Source organism: Coturnix japonica, chromosome 23 (genome assembly GCF_054131305.1).
Source record: "Coturnix japonica strain WE chromosome 23, WE-NBRP24, whole genome shotgun sequence".
Classification (NCBI taxonomy): Eukaryota; Metazoa; Chordata; class Aves; order Galliformes; family Phasianidae; genus Coturnix; species Coturnix japonica.
Window position 1 is genome coordinate 3,972,802 of NC_140685.1, and position 22,749 is coordinate 3,995,550.

At 47.7% G+C, this 22,749-nt stretch overlaps 1 protein-coding gene across 3 annotated transcripts; it reads right to left on the reverse strand.

Moving 5' to 3' along the window:
- Positions 1-7,182: 7,182 nt before the first annotated feature.
- Positions 7,183-11,550, reverse strand: UTS2R (urotensin 2 receptor). Of its 3 annotated transcripts, none has more exons than XM_015880192.3 (2): positions 11,185-11,550; positions 7,183-8,901 (listed from the first exon to the last, which is right to left on the reverse strand). In XM_015880192.3, exon 2 carries the CDS (start codon positions 8,755-8,757, stop codon positions 7,609-7,611), a length of 1,149 nt encoding a protein of 382 aa, XP_015735678.2. In that variant the 5' UTR covers positions 8,758-8,901; positions 11,185-11,550; the 3' UTR covers positions 7,183-7,608. The 3 variants fall into 3 exon arrangements, with proteins under 3 accessions (XP_015735678.2, XP_015735679.2, XP_015735677.2); XM_015880193.3 differs by having other exon boundaries at positions 11,298-11,529; XM_015880191.3 differs by having other exon boundaries at positions 11,180-11,529.
- Positions 11,551-22,749: the final 11,199 nt, after the last annotated feature.

The window sequence follows — 22,749 nt, forward strand, 5'->3', positions numbered from 1 at the left end:
GACAGTTTTCAGTTCCCCCATCTGTAGGCAGTGTGAGCCCCTTCCACCCTTTGTCATGCAGCCCCCAGGGGAGCTACACATTCATAAAGACACCCAAAAATAAATAAAATGGAGACAGAGATACTCCACAAGAGTGCTGACTCGGGTGATGCCAGAACAGTTTTGTTCTGCATCCTGTGTCAAACCTTGGCCTAAAGAAATATCTGCCATTTAGTTCAGCTTGGGTGTATTTTTCTTTCATTAAAAAAGCACCCTTATAAACATCCCTTCAGCCCTGGGGAGATGTCCAAGGATAACTCGGTGTTGTCCTGCCTCTATGCTGAGCACTGCTCACATTTCAGCTTGGCTCCCAGGCGAAGGTTTCTCCTTAAGCTCACCCCTTCCTGCAGTGAGGAAATGCTGAATCTCTCTGTGCCGCAGCTGCTTTGCACTGTGTCAAGCTTTGGCAGATCTCTCAGGTCTCCCTACTTGGACCCCAGTGTCAGTTATCCTCTCTCCCAACCGGTCTGGCAGATCCTCTCTCTTCTTAGCTCAGAAAGAAAGAAGGCATAGAATGGTGTGTTAGTTTATGCTAAAGAGAAGGTCCAAAGAGTGTACTGTAAACTGTGCTGTTGTTTCTTCTGTTAGCCTCAAGAGACTTCTGTAAGGAAAGCAAACATTATGGTCCTCGTTTAAGGTCCAGACCTGGGATGGGAGCTCACCTATCTGCAGGACAGGCAGAGGGACACCCCAGCACTGTTAGAGCTGAGTAGTTTGAGATGCATTCCCTTCTGGAGGAGTTTGCTAAACCCGAGGAGAGAGATTCACAGCCATTTTCCATTCCTGTCTGGCAAACTCTGCAATCCAAAGCTAAAAAAGCCTTTCACTCCAAGCTCACCTTCTCACCCCATTGCCTCAGTAGCGCAGGGAGGTTTGCCGTGGTCTGATGTTTCCAGGCTATAAAGTTTGCTGAACCATGGCATGTCTGGATCCTTGCAGGCTTGTACGGAGAAACTCTACATAAGGCAGTCTCTCATCATTTCAAAGCTAACGTTCAGATGTATGTAGCTTGTAGGCTTGAACTGGCTATGGGCATTAGAGCCGTGCTGGGTAGTGCTGCAGCTGCTTCATGCTCCTGAAGCTGAGAGTTCAACTTGTGTCTCTGAAGAGAAACAACTACATTTAGCTAACACTTGGGTCATCTGGCAGCAGCCTGCTTTCCTTAGCTGAGATATACAGTGATAGCTAATCCAGTTGGGCAAGGTTTTTACTTGGCACTGATGGATTTGCCTGACCATCCAGAGAAGCTCTGAATATCCCAATGCAGCTCTTCCACCACATCAGCAGATTTTTCAGGGATATTTGTTCTTTCTACAGCCTTATTATTGATTGGAAAAGAAAGGACATGTAGTACAGTGACCTCAGAGGCATCTGTATGATGCCATCTCTGGGAAGATCTCTGCTGCCACAGGGCCATCTCCTGCCACTTTCTTGCTCAGGAGCAAGATGCTGTGTGCTGCCTCCATGAGAACATCTGACCCCACAATACCAGCTCTGTGCATGATTAAAGCCCTGTAGCTACAGCCTCTGTGTAGTAAGCACTTTTGTTCTTAACATTAGCAGCAGAAATCTATTACTGGTATCACAGCTGCTTTTGAAGTCATTGGTCATCTTTGTGACCTCACTTTGCTGAGCATCTACATGTGCTTTGTAAGTGGTACACAGTGCCCTGGGGACTTTTCACCTTAAATACATAAGACAGAGGAAGGTTGAGGGGAAGGAAGGGCAGCTCAGAGATAAGAGCCTTAAACATAGAAATACAGAACAACCAGTCTGGTTTTACATGAAAATTTGTTGTTGGAGCCAGCTCAGCAGAGATTTATTGAAGTTCAGCCAGGTGCCTTTAGTAAATCCCTATTGCTCCCTTCTGTTCTGTTGAATTTCTTGCTGTGGGGAAGGTAGAGGAACCACCTCCTGCCTCTAGGAATGATACTTTGCTGTTCAGCTGTAGAAGTACAGGCTGAATGTTTCCTTTTCAACACCAAGGCTTGAAGGAGCTTTTGTCCCCAGGAAAAATGTCTAAAGCAGGTATCTCTGCATCTCGGAACATCCAAGGTAATCCTCAGGCATCCCAAACCCATGCATCAAGGCCTAGGGATTTCTCTTTTCAAATATGGATTGTGATGGTCTTGTGTTCCAGCTAGCATAGGAGAAAGGAAACTTTTAGGTCTGTGGTTGTTGAGCACATCATACATTTGTTAGATCTTAGCTTTGCCTTGCATGGCAGCTACATGGATAGGATGGGGCTATGGAGCCCTTAGCAAACCTCCTTGGGTGAGGGTAACCAGAAACAGCAACAGCACTGGGGTCAGCACGAACACTGTCCAAATTCCTGTGGCTGGTCCTGCAGTGTGGTGCCTTCATGCCTCTTGTTTTCTCTTAGAGGTTGTTTAACTTCTAACTCCATCCACTGATGGCATAAATGGAAGCTCCTGCCTTGCTATGGTGCAGAAGTGTGGCAGTATTAGGGGTTTTTTGTTGCAGGCTGGCACAAAGACAGCTCTTTTTTGGACGTATGTTTCAAAGGAAGGGAGAATTTTTAGACAGCAGACAGTGATTCAAGTCTTAGCTTCTTATAAAGATGTTTTCTTCTTTAATTAGCTGAACTAAATTGTAATCAGCCTGCCAACTAGCACTGATTAATGAGGGATTGCTAAATGGGAAACTGCTTTTTACTATTTCTGGTCCATCAAAAATAAAAAGCTGGGGACACAGTGATGTCTCAGCAAAGCCAGATGGCCAAAGCTGATGGACTGAAAACCAGCCATGGAGAAGGCTGGGACAGCACAGGAGGTTCAGCACATGCTGCTGAGAGGAGGAAAAGTACTATTTTCAGGTGCTGCAAGGACAAAGAATGCTTTGGAAATTCCATCTCATGGTGTATTTTGCATTGTCTGTAATGTGAACCCCTGGAGAGCTTCTCCCCAGTGGGCAGTTGGGGCAGCTCCTTGTCCCTGCCCTGGTTGTCCTCAGTGCTGAAATGTCTCTATCTTTCCTTCTGGAAACAGAATCCAAATTTCCCCCCAAAAATATCACACAGTAGCAATGACTCACTGACTCAAATCAGTATTTTGGATGCAGCAGTTCTGTTTGTGGTGTAATGCTCGCAGTTAATGAATTAATGGTGTTATACTCTCTTTCGAGCAATAAACCATAAACTAAACAAGTAATCAGGAGGAGGTTGGCTGCGTGTGTTTCCCTTAGCATTTCAAATAAATGCAAACACGGGAAAAGCTGGAGCCACGCTGCTGCTGCTGCCCACGTGTGCTCAGATTTGTGCAGTGGAGTCAATAATTGAAAGCAATCAACATTCCTTGCAAGAGGTGACCTTGGGGTGGGAGGGGGTTGTTGGTTTGGTTCCCAAAGCATGTAGGTGCCTGCTACCACTCTGCTGTAAGGTGATAGCAGGCTGGGAGGAAGTGTTGATCTGCATGAAGGTAGGAAGGCCCTTCAGAGGGGTCTGGATGGGTTGGATAGTTGGGCTGAGGCCAGCGGTGTGAGCATCAACAAGACCAAGCACTGGGTCCTGCAGTTTGGTCACAACAACTGCAGGCATCGCTACAGGCTTGGGGCAGAGTGGTTGGAAAGCTGCATGGAGGAAGAGGATCTGGGGGTGTTGGTTGATGCTCATACATGAGCCAGCAGTGTGCCCAGGTAGCCAAGAAGGCCAATGGCATCCTACTTGTATTAGTAATAGTGCAGCCAGCAGAGCAGGAGGTGATTGTCCCTCTTGTGAGGCTGCACCTTCACACTGTGTTCAGCTTTGGGCAGCTGCTTTCACTGATTTTTGTATATATTTGCTGTTACAGCATTATTTTGTCACCTTTCCAGACAGCTTTAAGCTAGTTACGGCAGCTACTTGTCACGTAATTAAATCTAATGACAGTTAAAATGCCGAATGCTGGAGTGTTTTGCTCCTTGAAACCAAATTTATGATATTTGTCCTTTCTCTTGTGGCAAGAGCTTGAGTTCTGCTGGCAGACAGATGGCTTTCCAGATGATAAACATTTGGAAGACTGGATTTAGCAGTGAGCCTTCAGCTTGTGTATAAATCTCTCTGACTTCTTTGACTGCTGGACTCCCTGATCTCAAATGGTGGTTATGGTGATAAGGTATTTATTCCTGGGGATGTTGAATAAAGCCAAGCTGAGCTTAATCTTAACATGGTTATTGTACATACTGCATTGAGCCAACGGCTGCATCTCAGGGGCAAAGCTGTGTGGGGAAGCTGGCTGGTGGGTCTCACCCACTGGGTGATGTGCTGCCCTGCAGCATTTTGGGTTCCTTGAAGTACAGACTGCAGCAAATGAAGCGGTGCTGGTGACAGTGTGACATACTGATGCTCTGCATTAACATGAGATGTAATAAATGGAGGGAAATGTTTTAAGAAAGAAGTGGTCAGGCTGGGCTGAACCGTTTTTGTTCTTGGCATATTTAAGCACAGCTGGTGTGTTTGCTTCTTGCTTTGCTACCGAGCATATAACTGCTGCCTGTGCCAGCTCCATCATCTCTTTTCTGAGCAATAAAAGTTTGCAAAGGGTTTATAAATGGGCATGAAAATATCACTTTCCTTGTGAGTTTCTTTGTTAATATCAGCAATGGATTCATCTGCTGTTTCCCATCCGTGCATCCATATCTGATTTTTTTTCTGCATCATTTGCCTCTCAGTTTTCCTGCACTTGGAAGCCTGGAATCAGCAACAAATCTGTTTTTGCTTTGCCTCACCTTTCAGATCCTGCTTTCAGATATACATCTCTATTATTGCAGAGTAATTTGTCGTCTGCCGTTGTGCTCTCACCTCAATTATTTTCATTCCACCACGTTTTTAATATGCTGAAATCAGTACTGTTGAGTGCAAATTAGGAGTACTGGGATGCAAGCAGTGTTTGGATGGATGGATGAGTGACACTGGGCATGGCTGCCCATGGGGTTTGTGTAAGAGTACAGTGGTTTGGGTAAAACAAAGAGGAGGTGTTTCAGAATTAAATGTAAGCAAACAGGGGAGTAAAAACCTCAACCTGAAGTGAGAAATTGTGCTGCTTTGCCTCCTAAAGGCTGAAAGGAGACAATTCAGTACATAAACGTCATCCCTTTCTGGCGAAGGCAGTGCCCAGCTGAGAGCTGCTCCAGGACCAGCTGCAGCTTCTGCCTGTTTCAGCCACCAGAGTGGGTACCAGCCTTTCACAGCACTGCAGGCACTGCCCGATGGATGTGCTGCTGTGATCTGCTCACTGCTGCATTTTCCTGCAGTCTCAAGGTCGGTTCTAAATGCACCCTAGTTTAAAACAGTAGAAAAAGAGTATTTTGACTTTTGGTGGCTGCAGTTCAGCCTGTGACATCCAGCCCAGGGCATGGAGTAGTGCTGCTGAGGTTGGAGGTGGGAGACATCAGGATGTCAGGTTCCACTCGGTGAAGAAGCAGCAGAGAGCTGATGGTGCAGGTGTACGGGGTCAGCAGGATACGTGTGCACATACATCATTTCAAATTGCTATGATTAGCTTTTATAAAGATGAGGTGAAGATTAGTTCTTGGTGCTGTGATTTGTAATAGTCTTCTGCAAGGAGAAATAATTATTTTATGGCTGTCATTAACCAAGCAGTTTATCTGCCTCTTGGAGGGGGAAATCCCTCCTTTGGTCTTCAAGTACTGCATGTTTTCAACCTCTTATACTTATTTCATTCGGTTTTAGGGACAGGACTAACGTTTGGTGTCTGGGTGTTGCTGGTGCATCACATTAGCAGGGGATGTGGAACCTGCTTGTAAATGTCAGAGCGTTGCCTTTACCTGCAAACTTGGAATGCTGTTCCTTATTGTTGCCTGTACTGAGTGGTGATGGATGTGTTCGAAGGAAGGACAGAATAAAATGAAGAGAACAGCCCGGGGTGGAAATGGAAAGGCTTGAATGAAACATCTTTCAAAGGGGAGTCAGCGCCACCTGCAATCATTCCCTGACTTGTGGGTGTCTTCCTTTCTCTTGCCTTTATGGTGCTGGTCTGTCAAGTCAGCCTCAGCTGAGGGCACAGCTCAGGCCTTGAATGAATGCTGGGGATGGGTGTCCTGGGATGAAGCTGAGTCCTAGGGAACAGGAGGACCTCCAATGGGGCTCTGCTCCTCCTGCTTTTAGGGTGCTGGCTGAGATATGGAGTAACTGCAGACCTGTGGCAAATGTTTCCTATGGGATGCTTTGGTTGTGGTGGGCTTGGAGTAGTCAATCAGAGCAGTCCTGCTGGGGGCATGGGGCTGATTAACTCTGGGGACAGATCTGCTCCTGCAGCTTTTGGTAACTCCTCTGCATCACCACCATGGGTGTGTAAAGCTGGGTGAGCTGAGATCTGCAAAATATCCTCTATTTCTCGATTTTAGTAAAGATGCATTCTGCTTTCTAGGGCCCAACTCATGGGAGCTTTCCCTAAACTTAAGTTAAAGACTAAATTCAGTTCCTGTATAAGCAAAAGCAATTTGTTGCACGCTGGACGATGGCACTGCAGTTCTGAATTTGCTCCTGAGCATTAATCTGCATCTAAACCCACAGTTTGGTTATACTTGTGCATTGCATTGTTTTGTCCTTGCTAATAAGGTAATGGCTTATGTAGGAGAGCAGTGCTGTGTGGGTGCTGGCAGCAACCCAGGGAGAGGTGCCCTTAGACTCACTGGAGAAGCACCAAACATCATAGAAAGAATATTTATACTAATGATGTTTTGTCACCACTGAAAGCTAAAGGGTTCTTGGTGCAGGCAGGGCTGCATTCACATCTTGTAGCAGTAAATCAAAACCATCTCCTGTGAACGAAGCAAGTGATCTTGGCAATAGGGAACTTGCACTTTTATAATCGAGGTTACGAGAGACTTCTGCTACCACAGCTCTGCCCACTGCAGCTCACAGCCCAAATCAGCATTGCAGTTTGTTAGTGGGTGCCCTGAAAAGAACAAAAGCAGAGGCTCCTGATCCTTGGAGAAGGGAAAGGAGGAGATAGACTGGGAAAGGAAGAGTTTGTCTGGAGCAGATGATGCTCTTCCCACAGGTGCTTATGTTTGGCAGAATAAACATGAATGTGACCAAAACCAGGACAAACAGCCCTGGAAATTCCTCATCCAAACTGTCCAATTCCACCCCAATTCAAACTGGATTGCATGTCACAAATGTCAGCTGCTTTGTCTTTATTTCATCGTTTGCAGCTCTCATACAAGTACCAGTGTAGCATCACTGCTTTAAAAAGAACAAACTACAGCCATTCATGAGATAATGTAACTCTAAACTCTGTGAGACAGCTGATACTATTAAAAAAACTTGGCCTTATAGCAGCTTTTCATTAATGATGGCTACTTGAGGAGACACACGCTATAAAATATATAGATGAAAAGCGAAAGACCATTTAGAGATGTTCAGCTGAATGTTGCTAGCATCAAATCAGCAGCACTGGAGAAAATGAAAACAGAATATGGCACAGCCTCTGGACTAAATGTGTGCACATTATGGAGCTGCTGAGGCCTTAGCCTTTACAACGTACACTTTAAATCAAAGCAACATTGAAGTCAATATCGATTGTTCGTGGAGATGCTTTTTTACCTTCAGGCACTGCTGTTTCCCAAAGGAGCATGAGCAAGAACGTACGTCTCTGTGCAGTGCTGACTGCTTGTGGACATGGATCTCCCTGAAATCCTCTGAAATCGATTCCTTCTTTGGAAGTACCCACTGCTGCTGCTGAGGGTCCGCTGCCTGTTCTTCAGGTACTCTCGGTAGTTTTTGGTGAGCAGGGTGTAGAGGAAAGGGTTGATACAGCTATTACTGTAGGTCAGGCAGGTTGTCAGATAATTAATGTTCTTCATCACCTTGGGGGATAATGTGAAGGTTTCATAATACTGGAAGAGGAGCTGCCATATCCAGAAAGGTAAGAAGCAAGCCCAGAACACCAGCACTATCGTGAAGATCAAATAGAGCACCTTTTGATTTGGCAGCCGCTTGGTCTGCTTGAAGGATGCTGTTTGTGACACCCAGTAAATCTTTGCTAATCGGATGTAGAGGTAGCCAATGATCACCCCTGGGCCCACGATGCTGGTACCAAAAAGGATGGTGAGATAGACTTTGTAGGACAGCTTGCTCCAGGTGGGCAGGCAGATGCTTTTGTTGTCCCTTTGTACCAGCTGGATCATGATGAGCATCGGGAGAGTGAGCAGCAGTGACACCAGCCAGATGACAACAGCAATGGCCTTTCGGTAGCTCTTGGACCTCTTCACCGTGTCCAGGGGCTTCAGCACAGCAAAGTAGCGTTCTGTGCTCATGACTGTGAGGGTGAAGATGCTGGCGTGCATAGTGAGGAAGTCCAGGCTGAACAGGATGCGACAGCCAATGTCCCCAAAGTACCATTTCTGGATGAAGTAAGTCCCAACAATGAAAGGGATGGTGAGAAGGTAGAGCAGGTCTGCCAGAGCGAGGTTAATGATGTAAATGTACATGGAGGCAGATGACCGCAAGTAATGGCACATCACCAGCAAGGTGTAGACATTGCCTGTCACACCAATCACACACATTAGGGACAAGATTGTCCCAATGGTGCAGATGGCAATCATGTCCTCCATGGAGCCAGCAGCTGGCGAACCATCCCCAGTGGCATTGGTGGTGACATTGGGTCTGATTCGGAATAGGCTGCTCTCATTAGTGTCCGTCAGCATGTAGGGAGTTGCAGAGAAATAGCTCTCCAGCTCGTCAGTCAGGGACATCCTCCTGGTCTTGTGATTCCTGAGGGTCTGTTCATGCCACGGGTTTTTTAGTAGCCCTTCTTTCTGTCTTGGGAAATGTGACTGCAGGGAGACGGTGAACTGTTTCTTGGCAGGGTCTCATGCAAGGAAGGTCTGCATTCTCCACTAGAAGAAAGACATCAGAAATCAGCATATTAGAAATCTGCCAGAGCAGCACAGGCTATCATTCAGAAGTTACCAGTTCCCAAACCTTTACTGTCTGCATGTACCAAAAGCTTTCTGCACTGAGGCCACTCCTGCAAGGCACATGCCATTATTACAGGAACACAGCTTTGAGGAATAGCATTTCATTGTGTGCATGGAAAGGAGGCAAAAGAGATAGCGTGGACCTTTGTTGCAATCCTTAAAGTTAGTTTGGGGCTGGGAAAGAAACTATCTGTCCATTCATAGTGGCAGCTTAAAGACTCATCAACACATTTGCTGATAAACTCTTTGCTAAGCTCTGAGCATGAAGGACTCCAAGTCCCAAAAAAGGGGAGGCAAACTTTGTATTTACCATTTGCAGCCTGACTGTTGTCTATTTCATATAATGAACTCGAAGTCTAGTATTTCTGCAGTGCTTTCACAGAACAGATTTTCTTGAATGAGGAGCTTCTGCTCTGTTGTGACCTGCTGTTTCAAATTGTCAAGTGATGAAGAAAAAAGGCATTTTCTATCTGCAGTGCAAGTTGTAGGTTGCACTGTGAGTTTTATATGTGTGTAAGTACAGTTCTTTTCACATGCTAAGTGTGAGACCACAGATGTCTGCGTGCCCATGCACAGAGCCCTATTTCAGACAGTCCTGTCTGTGGATGGGCCTAAACAGCCCCATATACAGGCTGCTCCAGGAAGGCAGACACCCTTTGCATGTGGCAGCATTTGGTTAGTTTAAGCCCAGCACTGTTTAAATTATGACTGCTTTGAGTTTGTATCGGCTCTGGGTGTAGGCAAAGGGAGATCAAAGCTGCTTGAAAAAGGCACCAGAAGTACCTGAAATAGCAGGATTTTAAGGCATATGAGAAATCTGCACCGACCTGAAGATCACTGCACACAGAAATATCTGTGCTATGTATTTTACACAGCTCAGATTGTCTCTTTGTTTGGAAATAGCTGCAAGAGGAGCTGCTGGACTGCCTCATCCTTGCAGGGCTCTGCAGGCAAAGCCATTCCTCTGCCTGTTCCCTGAGGCAGGCTGGGGTTGTTTTATCAGGGGAATTTGCAAACTTCTGCAGCTTTTCCAAGTGAGTTCTTTCCCTTTGCTTCTACACCCACTCCAGCTCCTTTGCTCTTCATCCTGCTTGCTCATTAGCAGCAGGCCCTCCTCCAGCTGCCCATGTCACACAGACTCCCCCACCAGCGACCACTGAAACACTTGAGGATGGGCAGTGTTCATCCTCTTCGTGACTTGTATGATTTTCTCCTCATCCCATTACTAGGCAGTGGGTACTGTGGAGATGTCATGCAATAAGTCTACAGAAAAGAGGACAGTCCAGCACACAGAGATTTCTTCTTGCTTAGCAGTTGGGATAGGGGTGCAAAAAAGGGACAGTGACAGTACAGAGAGCCTATCTCCTGCACACATCTCTTGGGTACAGATATCCACTGGGGAGAGATGAAGCATGGTCACGCAGTGCTCAGTTCTCCTTTGGGAAGCTGCTTCTCTGAGATGGTCTCTGTCAGTTTCACCAGCATCCCATCCTTCTGAGACCCAGCAAACCCCAATCCTTCACACTGCTGTGCTGTGCCATTCCCTCTTGCTTGGCTTCAGGTGTGTGCAGCCAGCCTGTCCATGCGCCAGCTGCCCCTCATTGTCTGCTTCATCAGCGCTCAGGCACAAGCTGTGCTGGCAGCAAAAGGAGACACAGATGCTCAGGAGCTCTGCCACACAGTCACCAGCATGCTTGGTTGGAAGTGAAAGGCTCTGAATGGGATGATGAACCCAGCACCAGTCACACGCAGCTCTTGGATGCAGTTGGATTCATTTTAGCTTGTTTCCAGGTGCAAATTTCCATGACCTAAGTGCCAGCCTCTTGCAGCTTCTTTACTTTGTGCTTTCTGGGCATTTGTAGCAGGTTTGTGATTGTCTGCGTCGGTCCCTGATGAGAGAGCTCCTGCACCGTGCCCGCTCGCTCTGCTCATCCTCCGAGCCTGCATTTTGCTTCATTCATAAAATCACTACAGCACTAATTCAGTTCAAAAGCTCCAGCTGGCTGCAAGCAAAGCCCACAGCTAGGAAAACCCTCACTCCTACAGGAGGGAAATTAAGCAAACTGGGGAAACCTTGCAGCGCTTTAAGGTCACTGTCATTGCTGCACTCGTACGTGCATGCATACACTCATACACTCACACACATGCAGGCACACACAATAAAGAGCTTGTTATTCCAAGCAGCCATTCAAAGCACCTTACGGTCAAAGCAATTTTCTCAGCCATTCCTGCATTTTCTTCTATGTTATCAGCACACAGAGGCACCACGCACATTCCAGTAGCTGAAGAGATAAAGGAATTCCTCCTGCTCAAACCTTGCTTTTAAATCCAGCGGATGAAATTTCCTACAAGAAACAAAACAAAAACGTGTCTAATAGCCTTAAAGCTGAAACTTAAAGAACATTAAACAAAAGAAAACCGAAACAAGGAGAGAGAGAGAATCCTTCTTCACAGGAAGACAGCAACAGATCCCCGTGCTCTGTCGCATCTGGAAAGGCAGTAGCAGGAAGGGAGCGTGCTGCCTCGCCAAGTATGTTTGAAATCTGTGCGCTCTTAATACTCTCATTCTCCTCCCTTCACTCACGCCTGCTATTTCTGTTACTCGGTGACGTTAGGCATAGCGTGGCTTTGACTGCAGCCAGCAAAGAGCCTTTTTAAAGCAGCAGCATTTAGATAAGATGGGGCTTGCTGAGTTTGCTTTCCCCCCACCTGGGGGGTACGAGCTGTCCGTGCTGTTTGTTACAGGGCTGGGGACACAAAGAGCTGTTCTGCTCTTCCTCTTGTTGTACAGAAGGATGCTGGCATCTAACCCTGCCTGAGCAAAGCCGCTGTGCCTCTACAGAGCAGCTGGGCTGGGGTGGGTTAAATTCCTGCAAGAGGGTCGGCTGCCCACAGAAACAGCCGAGCTCCTCTGATCTCCTCCAGAGATCAATTCCAAAACGAAGCCAAAGTTTACTTGGGTTGGATGGAATATTCACAAATGAATCCGTGTGGTGCTACCATGCACGACAGCATCTGAGACATGTCAGGCTGGCAATAACAAAATGCTGTCCAGGTGGTTTAAGGCTCCTTGCCTTTCTCCATCGGTTCTCGAGGAAGGTAAAGACTGAGCAAGATTCACCAAGCACCTCAAAAGCTGCAGTGTGAGGAAGGGGCTGGAGTTGTGGAATGCTGACCCTAAGCTGGGGATTATTTTGCTAACAGCTGAATATCGGGTTGGTTTACTGAATGCCACAGGTTTGCTCTTCCTTCTGGTTCCTTGACTTAGCCCCATGGGCTGCAGGAAGCTGCTTTCTGTATGAGACATGAGGAGCTGCCACCTCTCCCACGGTGGTTGCTGGTGGATGTGGCTGTGGGACCTGCCCACTGCACACACTGTGCATTGGAAACTGGAAGCCATTTCCTCCTCTAACTCCCTCTCTGGGTACCTGCATGCCTTTGTCCTCAACCTTTTACACTTTGTCATCTGAGCCCTTTTGGTGCATCTCGTGTCCACAGTCATGGCTTTTTGTAGCATGAACCTGATTCGGGAGAGTGCCCAGGTGACAGTGGTGGCATCTGGGAAGAGTGCTGAGCCTCTCTGAAATCCAGGCCTTTACATGTAGTGAGGACTTGGGTTCTGTGCAAAGCCTTGTGGGGAGACTTGTGTTTGCGGTGAAGATAGATTTCACATTAGAGACTCTTACAAGGGCTGTCTGAGCCCTAAATCCTCCCCCCAAACAGCCCAACGTAAGGGATTTTTGCTCTGAAGGTTTGCTCTAACTTTGTACTTTGTGGCTCTCTCCTAGAAAATCTTTGGAAAGGTGTAAAAATCCTGAAGCACTCCTCTGCCATCAGCGTGCCTGCTGGGTGATTATTGACCTAATCCAGACAGAAGAGAGGGGAATGGAATAGAGAAAGCTTCTGACCAACCCATCTCTTCCCTGGGTCTGTTGTTCCCAACCTGGTAGTTCTTCTTGGTCTTCAGTAAAACATCACAGCGCTGTACTGGTTTATCAGAAACATCAGTGCCCCCGGGGCTGTCATTAGAGCAACCAGATCTCCCCAGCACTGGAAAGCATCCGTGTGCTGTTGGAGTCGTCAGAGGAGGTGCCTGGAGAGCAGTTTGAGGGCGATGTGCTGGTGTCAGGTTCACAGCCCTGGCTCAGAGGGCTGTTTGTGATCAGTTTTGTTTCTCCTCTTCCCCTTCTTTTCCTCATCTGTAAAACAGAGATTGTTGTGCCCTCTTGTCTTCCGGTGCAACGAGTTTCAAGGTTTTTCACATTTGTCAGATGCTTTTAGAGCTATAGGCAGGAGTCCCAGACAGTGGGATTGGTAACACAGCAAGAAACTGCACAGTTAATATCCGAAAGAGGTAGCAGCCCTCTAAGATACAGACCAGGTCTGTTTAACCATTCAGACAGCATCTGCTGCCACAGGGCTCAAGTTCTGCACAGGGCCTTCCAAAGTGACTGCAGTGGTGGTAGTCATTATCATTCTAACAATAACAAGGTAGAAATGATCCATTCTCCTCTTCAACATAAATGTTCGGCAGTGATGTCTGAGTTTGACTGTTTGGCTACTGATTCAAACCTCACCTAACTGGACTTGCATCTCTTGTAATCACAGAATCATGGGATGGTTGGAGTTGGAAGGGACCCCTAAAGGCCATCTGGTCCCACCCCCTGCACTGATCAGGGACACCCACAGCTCCATCAGTGCTCACAGCCCATCCCCTGACCTTGGCTGTCTGCAGGGATGGGGAACTACCACCTTTCTGGGCAATCTGTGCCACTGCCTCACCACTCGTGGTGTAAAAAATATCTTCCTTATATTCAGTCTTAATCCCTCTCTTTTAACTTTTAAACCATCTCCCCTTGTCCCGTCACAACAGACCTTGCTAAAGAGTCTATCCCTTTCTTTCTTATAGCCCCTTCCTGTTGCATTTAAATCCCTCTGCTCCCGCTCTTACAGGCTGGGATGCATGTAAATGTGATGTTCACATTCCCAGCTGAGCCCTGACTGCTTTTCTCATCCTTCCTGTCTGTGCCCACCACTGAAAGGAGCCACCCAAAATTAGCCAATGTATTTGAGTACTTTCAGTGTCTCATTTGAGACTTCACTGATTTTTTTGGCATTTTGGTTGTCTTCCTGCTTTTATTTGGTTTCTTTTTGTTGGTTTCTTTTTCAACATGAAGCTTCTGTTGTACTTTCAGAGTCTGTATTGCTTTGCTTTTCACAGCTCTGCATGAAAGTGAGACTCCAGGGGCTGCAATCACTGATTTGTTTGCACTCATCCAGGACCCCTTACACAGACACCGGCTTTAAAGCTGCATTGCTCATTCACCTCTCTCTAAGCTCCCACCAGCCCTGTGTTACTGGGGTCTCTTTAAGATCTCACAGATCACCTATGTTCTCACACAGCAGTTGCAGCTTTAGGCCTGAAGCTTGCCATGGAGTGCTGCCCTCTGCCCATAGGGGAGCATGGTGGGGTACATCAGGCTGCAGTGCTCCCCAGAACAACATGGCCATGGGCTGCTCCCCATAGCGTGGGTTTTCCCTCAAGCCTCACGTCCCTGTGTTTGAGGAAGCTGTGTGTGATGGGGACTTGATAATGTCTGGGCATAAAACCATCTGCCAGTGGTGGGGCACAAGAGTGATGTGGTGGTTTGCATGTAAAGCTTGTCCTATTTGGTGGTGTATGGCACAGCTGCCCAGGGAGGTGATGGAGTCACCATGGAGGTGTTCAAGAAAAGGGTGGATGCTGCATTAAGTGCTATGGTGGTGATGGGTTGATGGCTAGACTTGATCTTTTTGGTTTTTCCAACCTTACTGATTCAGTGATTCATACGTCTGATATAACTGTTTGTGATAATAGTACCAAAAGTTCTCGTTATAAATGGAAATGAGAACCCATTTGCAATATGCTTAACCTTGCCAAGTCTACTTTGCCAAGTCTGTTTGCCTTTCAGTGTGTCTACAAGCGCAGCCCACACGGACATACCAAGCCTAAGCACTGTCATTTTCACCAGTTCCAGCACTGCCTCGCTGGGGCGCTGCTTTCTGGCATCTCCCCCTGACTTATTGCAGCTACACACACATTGTAACTCACTTGTTGACCACCTTTTGTATTTTTCCAATCTCTTTGGTCTTCTGCTGCTGTTAGAAACTCTCTCATAACCACTTTTGTTCTGGACCTGAGATTTGTGAAGACAAAGTACCCAGGACACGCGGAGCACAGAGATAAGGTTGCGTGCATTTTATACCGGTAGAGGAAATTGTGATCAGTGGTGAGTGGTGTTTTTTTCTATCTCACATCAGTAATTAATACAGCCACTTGTGGATTCATCTCAGCCAAGCGTGTCCCTGGCCAGACGCTGCTGTCTGCGGTGGGAGGGATGGATCCTGCTGTGACAGCCCATGTGAGGTTGTAGGGCTGGTCTCAGCCTCAGTCACTTTTTGGAGAGGTTTTAGCAGCACTGAAGCTGTTTCGGCAGGGTTACAGCGATTTTGGCAGTGCTTGTTGCTGGCTGCCACTTCTGCAAAGGAGCTGGTAGCTTTTCTGACAGCCTTTTGCACTACGCAGTGTGGCTGGTGTGTCATTTGCTTGGCTGTCTCATTAAACTTTTAAATCAGAGCTGCAGGGGGGGTGGGTGCTTGGGGCAGGCAGGCGTGGGGGGGAGCACGGAGGCTCAGGGAGAATCTCTGCAGCACAGAGTGGGGTCTGGGCTCCTTACAGCTCACATCTCCCTCTGCACCAATTATAATCTGATCATCTTTGTAACAGCATTGTGGGAGTCACTGAGGTAGGAGAACACGGAATCTTTATTCTCTTTATTTGAATGCACTCGAGATTAGAAAACAACTGCAATAGAATTCTGGAAATCCTCAAAAGAATCACCAGAAAAACCCTGACGAGGTCAGCCATGCTCAGAGAAAGCCCTTCTGTGGACCACAACCCAATTGTATGTTAAAGACAAAAGCTTCTTCCCACTGTTCACCACCACTTCTATCTTTCCCAGCCCCTCCCAGTCCCAGCCTACATGGCCATGCTGTCAGCAGTGCTGCTTTGTGGGTTGGCTCTGCATCCTCAGGTGTCCTTTTCCTTCCTCCACCACCCTGCTCCATCCTGGGTGCTGTTCTGCATTTCTCAGCCCCTCTCCTCATAGGGGGGAACTGCAAAGGATTTGGGGAGACTTTTCTGAGAACAGAAAGCATTTGTGTCACCGTTGCAGTGAGACAGTCCTGTACTGTGGGCCCTGATGTGTCACTGAGATGGGGTTTGTGTGATACCAGCACTGACCAGAGCTGAAGTGGAGTTCTGTAGGGGGAATTCTGCCTGGTTGCAGCCTCAGCAATGCCTTTCTGCCCCACTGCATCCATTGGTGCTGCTTAACTCTCACCTCAGCTCACCTCCACGTGCTGACAGCATCCTTCCTGAATGGCCTCACTGCTGCGCTTATCTCTCCTGATTTCCCAATGTGGGCTGAGCCCAGCTGCACCATATCACAGGAAATCTTAGGACAGCAGCAGCAAAAAAAAGTCATTGCGAAGCTGCCACTGCCAAACTGCTGCATAAAGTGCCCTGGTGGCTTCAGAACATTTTAATTGTCCTTTTGTGGCACATTTGGAGGCATTGTGAAATCTTTATTGTTCGAGACCTTGTGTTCCCTTATGGGCAGGAGAACCGCCCCCAGAGTGTGCTGCTGCCGCTGGGGGCTTTGCATGGCTGGAGAGGGCTTTGTTCTCAGGTTTGGGCTGTGATATCAGAACCACAGCTGCTCTGTGGCTGAGTCCAAGGGAGAAGCATCCCTTGCACATCCCTTGTTTTTCAGAGTGTAAATGCCAGGGTATGCAAACGGCAGCATAGGAAAAGAATTATTCAAACAAAACCACTCCGTGCTCATAGGAGGCTGAAATACCCTTCTGCACCTGCAGAGCCAGAGCATATTGCCTCGCTGCTTCCATCAGGGTGATGTGGGATGTGATTTCTGGCTGTGTGATGGAGCTCTCATAGCCGAGGGCGGCTGTTACAGCTGCACCTGCACTGTCTCCTCTGCTGCCCTCAGATTTTGGGTCTTGCCTCACACTATTAAGTTGGATTTGATGATCCTTATAGGTCCTTTCCAACTCAAGATGTTCTACGATAATGGATTAGTGCTTTCCCAGCCCAACTCCTGACACCCCATAATTTCTCATTAGCCTACAGTCCAGCTCCTCCCAGGTTGCCAGCACTGTTCTCATGACCTATTTAGAATACAGTTGTTCTTTGAGCAGTCGGGAATCAAGATGAGCTCATGGGGCTGGGGCTGGCAGGATGATTTTAGCCAGTTTCTGCTTTGCGTGTCATCTGTGTCCCACGCAAATGAGACATATTGTGTACCTGCTGCACAGGATGATGAAGTCTGAATGGTTTTCAGCTAGTTTTACCAGCCTGCCTTAGCGGAATGTGATTTGGTGCAATAAGCATTGCACAGTGTTTTGCAAAAAGGCTTTTGGTGACTTGTGTTGGGACACTGCCCAGGTGTCAGTGCAGGAATAGGTGCTGCTGAACATCTGGCTGTGCCTCCTTGCAGCAGAGCATGAGCCTCACACACCTCAGTTATGCCCAGCAATCAGTGGGATCTGGCAGTGCACTGCCTGATCAGAAAGGGGGACCTCTGCCTTTGCTACCCGTGCCAGATGGCAGCTCACTTTCAAACTCATTTGTGTCATGTTTGCTGGCCCTTCTCATGAGCTGCTCCTTGCAGCTGGCTCAGCCATGCCTGAGGCATGCAGTGCAGGGACTCGCTTGACTGCTTTAATTGTCTCAAATTAATTACATCGCAGTGAATTATGTAAGAGTGACATTTTTAGGGAACTGAAGGCCCTGTCTTGATGATAAGGAGAAACTGATGCTCTTTGCATCTCAACCAAGCAATTCAGGCTCTCCGTGGCTGGCTTTGGTTCCTCATTTTAGGACCTTGCTTCTCCATCACTGTGCCCAATTCTCAGTTCTAAACAAGAGATGCCATGCTGGTGTAGGGCATTTGAGTTCAAACCCCCTCTACCATGCATATCTGATTTACTTATGGTGTCTAAAGTCTTCTCAGAGACCCTATATCACAGTGCAGCAGTACCTCCTGCTCCTGTGCATTCTTCCATCCTGATCTGATGGGTTGGATGGCATTTTGCTGACTCTGTGAGACATTCACTGCCAAGCAATGGATGCCCAAGCACTGAAATGCTTTGTTAACTTTTAGATAATTGTTTCCTCTGTTACACATCACAGTCAATGCTGGAGCTCTTTCATCCTCTGGTTTCTTTGTTGCTTCTTAGTGAATACAGTTTGGAATCTGGTATCTTCGGAATAGGCTCAGACTGGAAGAGAGGACATAGTAGGGTGTATTTATTCTCCTTCATTGGTTGCATCACCTTTAACTCACAGAAAGAAACCTGTGTTTTAAGCAGGAGGACATGCAATGCACTGCGCTGATGTAGGAACACTCCAGTTGGGAAATATGGAAATGCCAGGGCTGAGCTGCTGACCTCAGGTCCATTTTGGAAGGGGAAGGGAGCTGTTAAGCACAGCAGGATGCAATTTGACTCCTGTGGCTGTTCCTAGAAAACCCCTGCAGATATCACTGGGAGTTGAAAGGAAAGGAACAGTGGGCAGGAAAAACAATTAAAACCATTTTTGCCCTTACAGATAATACTCTTTCCTTCTAGGATGGGTTGTGCCCAGAGCTACCGCTGCTGCCAGCTGCTGCCTGTTTGACAGCCCTTTGCAGTCTGTGGTCATGAATCTCGTTCATCTGATTGTTTCTGCTTTTACATATCCATCTCAGAAGCATTTTTGGAGGGTTTTTGCATATGTGGGCCTGGAAAACAACTCCTTACCAGGGCTGTCAGTGCAAATTGGTGGTGATTAAGCTCAGTGAGTGGCCAATGCCCATCAGCTGTGATGAAAGGCAGCTCAGTATATTTCCTTCATCTGCAGTTAGGGGTTGAACCATGAAGAAGTGGTTTTGGGGTTAGGTGAGCAATTTCAGGCTTGGGGCTGGCTGTGGGAAGCTGCTGAAGGAGAAGCAGGAAGAGTGAGAGGCAAGAGGAGTTGCAGGAGTGCGCTGAAGCTGTAAGTTCTGTTATTGCAGAAAAGAGGTTTTCCTGCATGTTGTGTTTGTGCCCAGTGGTGGCTGAGCAGGGGGTGGTAGAAACCACAAGGAACACTGATAGTATATAGAAACTGGGGCTGGTTCTTGAACTCTCTGCAAGGTTCAGGCTGTGAGGTTGTCTTCTGTTTCCTCCCAGTATTCTGCTTTCCAGTTTTGCATAGAGGATGACTTTTTTCTCGCTTTTGTTCCTACCAGTCCCAGGTGACTCCATTATGGTGCATATGGTCTGTACGGTGCTAAAGCACTGCAGCTCTCTTTCCCCCTTTTTGAATCATCCTTTTGCCTTGCATATTTTACTTTGACAAATTTTAGTGGTGTTTCTTCCTTCTCTTCTTCCTGGAGTAAGACGGAGCTGACCCTCCCTCCCAGCATGATGGGACTGGAGCAGGAGATGTGCACATACTGATGGCTCTCTCCTGCAAGAACATCCTATGAGAACAGCTTTGCTGAGACTAACAGAATGAGTAAACTTGTGGAAACCCTGCTGCTGGAGCGAGTCCTGAGTGCAGTGCTGGCTGCTCCCCAGAGCTGTAATTCTTAAGTGAACAACACTGAGGTTTTCCATCTAGGGGAACTTCCAAGGTTTCAGACTTGTTGGGAGGGGGGAGGGAAATAAGAAGGGGTGCTCTGCTGCCCTTAGCTGTCTCGAAGCTGGTGGCACATCCTCTAAAAATATCCCAGCTCTTGTGGGTCAGCAGCCCCTGACACAGCTTCTTGTCTTGCTTTGTACAACCCTTGCATTGCACCAGACATCTTCATCTCTCTGTCACTGCTCCATTCCTCTGTTGGCAGCTGCAGTGGGGGAGCTGGTGGCTTGTAGGAGAGCATAGTAAAAGGTGAGGGTGCAAAGGAGCAGTGAGGTTGCAGGGTATCCCCCCACAGGAGGGGAATACTGAGAAAAAAGCAGCTTCTGGGAGCGGTTCCCTGGGGTGAGATGCTGTTGAATTGGAAGCAGGCTGAAGCAGGGTGATCATTTCTCAGAACACTGCTGCTATGGGCAGGCTGTTCACAGGGAAAAAATAGCCGAGCTGGGCAATGTGATACTTTGGCAACAACAGCTCGTGTGTTGTAGGCTCAGAGGCAGCCAGCCCCTCTGACCTGTGGTTTGGTCTTGCTTTGTTCTGATGCTTGCTCTCAGCATTGTGAGCTCCCAGCCATGGGGAGACTAACCTGCCCCAGTTCCCCTGCAGCTGTGCAGGGATTGAGCTGTGACTGCATCTCCCATAATCATCCTGTGTTACTCAGGTTCAAGAGTGCAGGTCTCAGCTGTGTGCACATGGAGTAACAGCTCTGCTAATTACTGGTGGGCATGAATTAACGTTCAGCCCATGAGCAGGACAAGTTGGCACTCAGCTGTCAGCATGTGGTGCAAATTCTCTTCTGTTCCTCATGCAGCAGCTCACGGATAGTGAGCCAAAGCTGCCAGCCCTTACCAGTGGGGTGGATGGATGCTTTTCTTTTTAAATTACTGCATAGCAACCCACCACCATCAGATGACTGATGTTAATTCCTGATCTCAAGTCCTTCCTGCAGTTACACCTCAGTCCCTGAAGCAGAGCAGTCCCCCCATATCTCTTGCTCCTCTCCTTGCCTTGCTCTCTCCAACACATGACATGAAGATGATGACTGTCCTGCTTGCTCCATGCTTTCCAGCTCTGAGGCTCTCAGCACTCCCACCAAGTGAATCACTGACTCATGCACCTCCTCTGAAATCTCAACCTCCTCCAAAGCTCCTTTAATAAAACAGATGGGAGACGTCAGAGCAAAGGCTTTTCCTCTTGAAAAATGAGGTTCCACTGATATTTTCTGTAGTAAACATGTCTTGACACAAGGAATTCTTTAAAGCTTCTTCTCCGATTGCTTCATTGCTTTTGTCAGGGCTCCATCCAGCTGCTTCTCCACTTGGAAGCATGGACGAGCCCGTGATCTAGCAAGTTTTCGGCCGGCTCCTATAGGGAAAGTGTCCTGGCACCGTCCCTGTTGTGGGAAACATGGTGGGGTTATAAAAGCCTGTGCCCTGTTGCCTCCTACCAGCAGAGGAAGAAGGAATAAAATGGGATTAAGAGCAATTTCCTCTGTATTTCCAGTCAGCTTTGGTGCCATCTGTTGGGATTTAAGTTTATGGTTCTTATGGGGATGAAAGAGGAAGGCAGATCCTGCCTTGATTTTTATGTTGCCCTATTCTGGGCTTCTCATGCCGTGGGGCTGGCTGGGTGCAGTGAGGCTGTTTGGGCTCCCTGCTTTTTGGTTCCACAGCTCATTGGGGTGCAATAAATGGGAGGGGAGCACTTCCCTGCTCTCACAGGCAGCCAGGGTCGGCTTGATGTGAGCTGGATGTGATCTGAGGGGCTGCAAACTTCCCAGCTCTGCAGGCAGCTGCTGGGCTGTGGTGCTTCAATGCTTTTTCCCAGTGCAGATAAGTTCTTTCTCTGAAGAACCAAGTGTCTGCAGAGGATGGCAGCTCTGTGGGCACAGTGTGGTGTCACCTCCATCCATATCACACTGTGCATTGCTCTCCATCCCAAGGGAGCCATTTGGCAGCACCTGGACCTGGGGTTCTCACTGCAAAGGGAAACTGCCACTGGGATGGGAGTGACTGCAGTCACCCTCTGACCTATAAAGCACAGAGCTTGGAAAGCTCTCCTGTCTGGAGCTTGTCTCTGGCTCTGTGGATCTTGGCGTGTCCTACTGAGTAATTCCCTGCCTTGTCTAGGAAACCTTAATCCAGCAGCACGGAGGAGTTCAATAGAGGCGGAGTAACTTTCTATTTTAGTTTATTATTTATTTAATTTGTAAGGCTTTTCTATGCTCAGTGCCTGCTTGGGCGGCTCTGATTTTCTCATTGCTTGCTGTACAGACCTGCATCTCAGTTCCTCCATCAGCTACGTTTATTGCAGGATGAGAGGCAGCAGCTGCATGACATCCCTCAGCTTTCAGGGAGCTGCACGTTGTCTCTCACCTGCCTTGCTGCGAGTTCCTACCCTCCTCATGCCCTGGCTGAGGGGTAGAGCAATGTGATGGAGCTGCTGCTTGCTGATGTGTGTTGCATGAATTAACGCTGCTCCTTGAGCACCATCCAAGGGTTAGATGGAGAATGTAGGTGCCCTTTTAGGCTGCCTTGGGCAGTGCACCCTCATGGTCTGTTTTCTGATAGTGGTGGGTCAAGGCAATTTTTGCTCAGTGGACTGTGGGTCAGGCATAGGGCAGAAGGCTGATGAGGATGGTGTCCATCATCACCTGCCCATTGCCACTGGTGGATGTGTATGGGACAGAGCTTTCCAGAACAGCTGTAGGAAACTTCAGAGCAAGCAAAAAAATGAGAGAGAAACTTCTCAGCAAAAGTAAAGCTTTTTGGGGGTGTTTAACCAAATGCCTGTATGTCTGCCTGCAGTTTGCACATCACTTGTTCTTGTCCTGCTTGTGTCTCCTTGTGCTTAATCCATTTGTGCTCTGCTAATTTTCTGAGTGGAACTGTAAAAATAACTAAAGCCTCATTACTTTTTCCTGCAGTTATTAAGCATGATCTTGGGATTTTTACTTCAAAGAGGAGAAAACCCTGCTAGAAGCTCCATGAGCGTCTTTTGCTCTATGAATGCCCTTGGGAGCTTGCGTTATGCGCCAAGGCTTTGTCACT

What these genes read in the sequence shown, in the direction of transcription:
- UTS2R (XM_015880192.3), bottom strand. Translation starts at nt 8,757, where the DNA reads ATGTCCCTGACTGACGAGCTGGAGAGCTATTTCTCTGCAACTCCCTAC.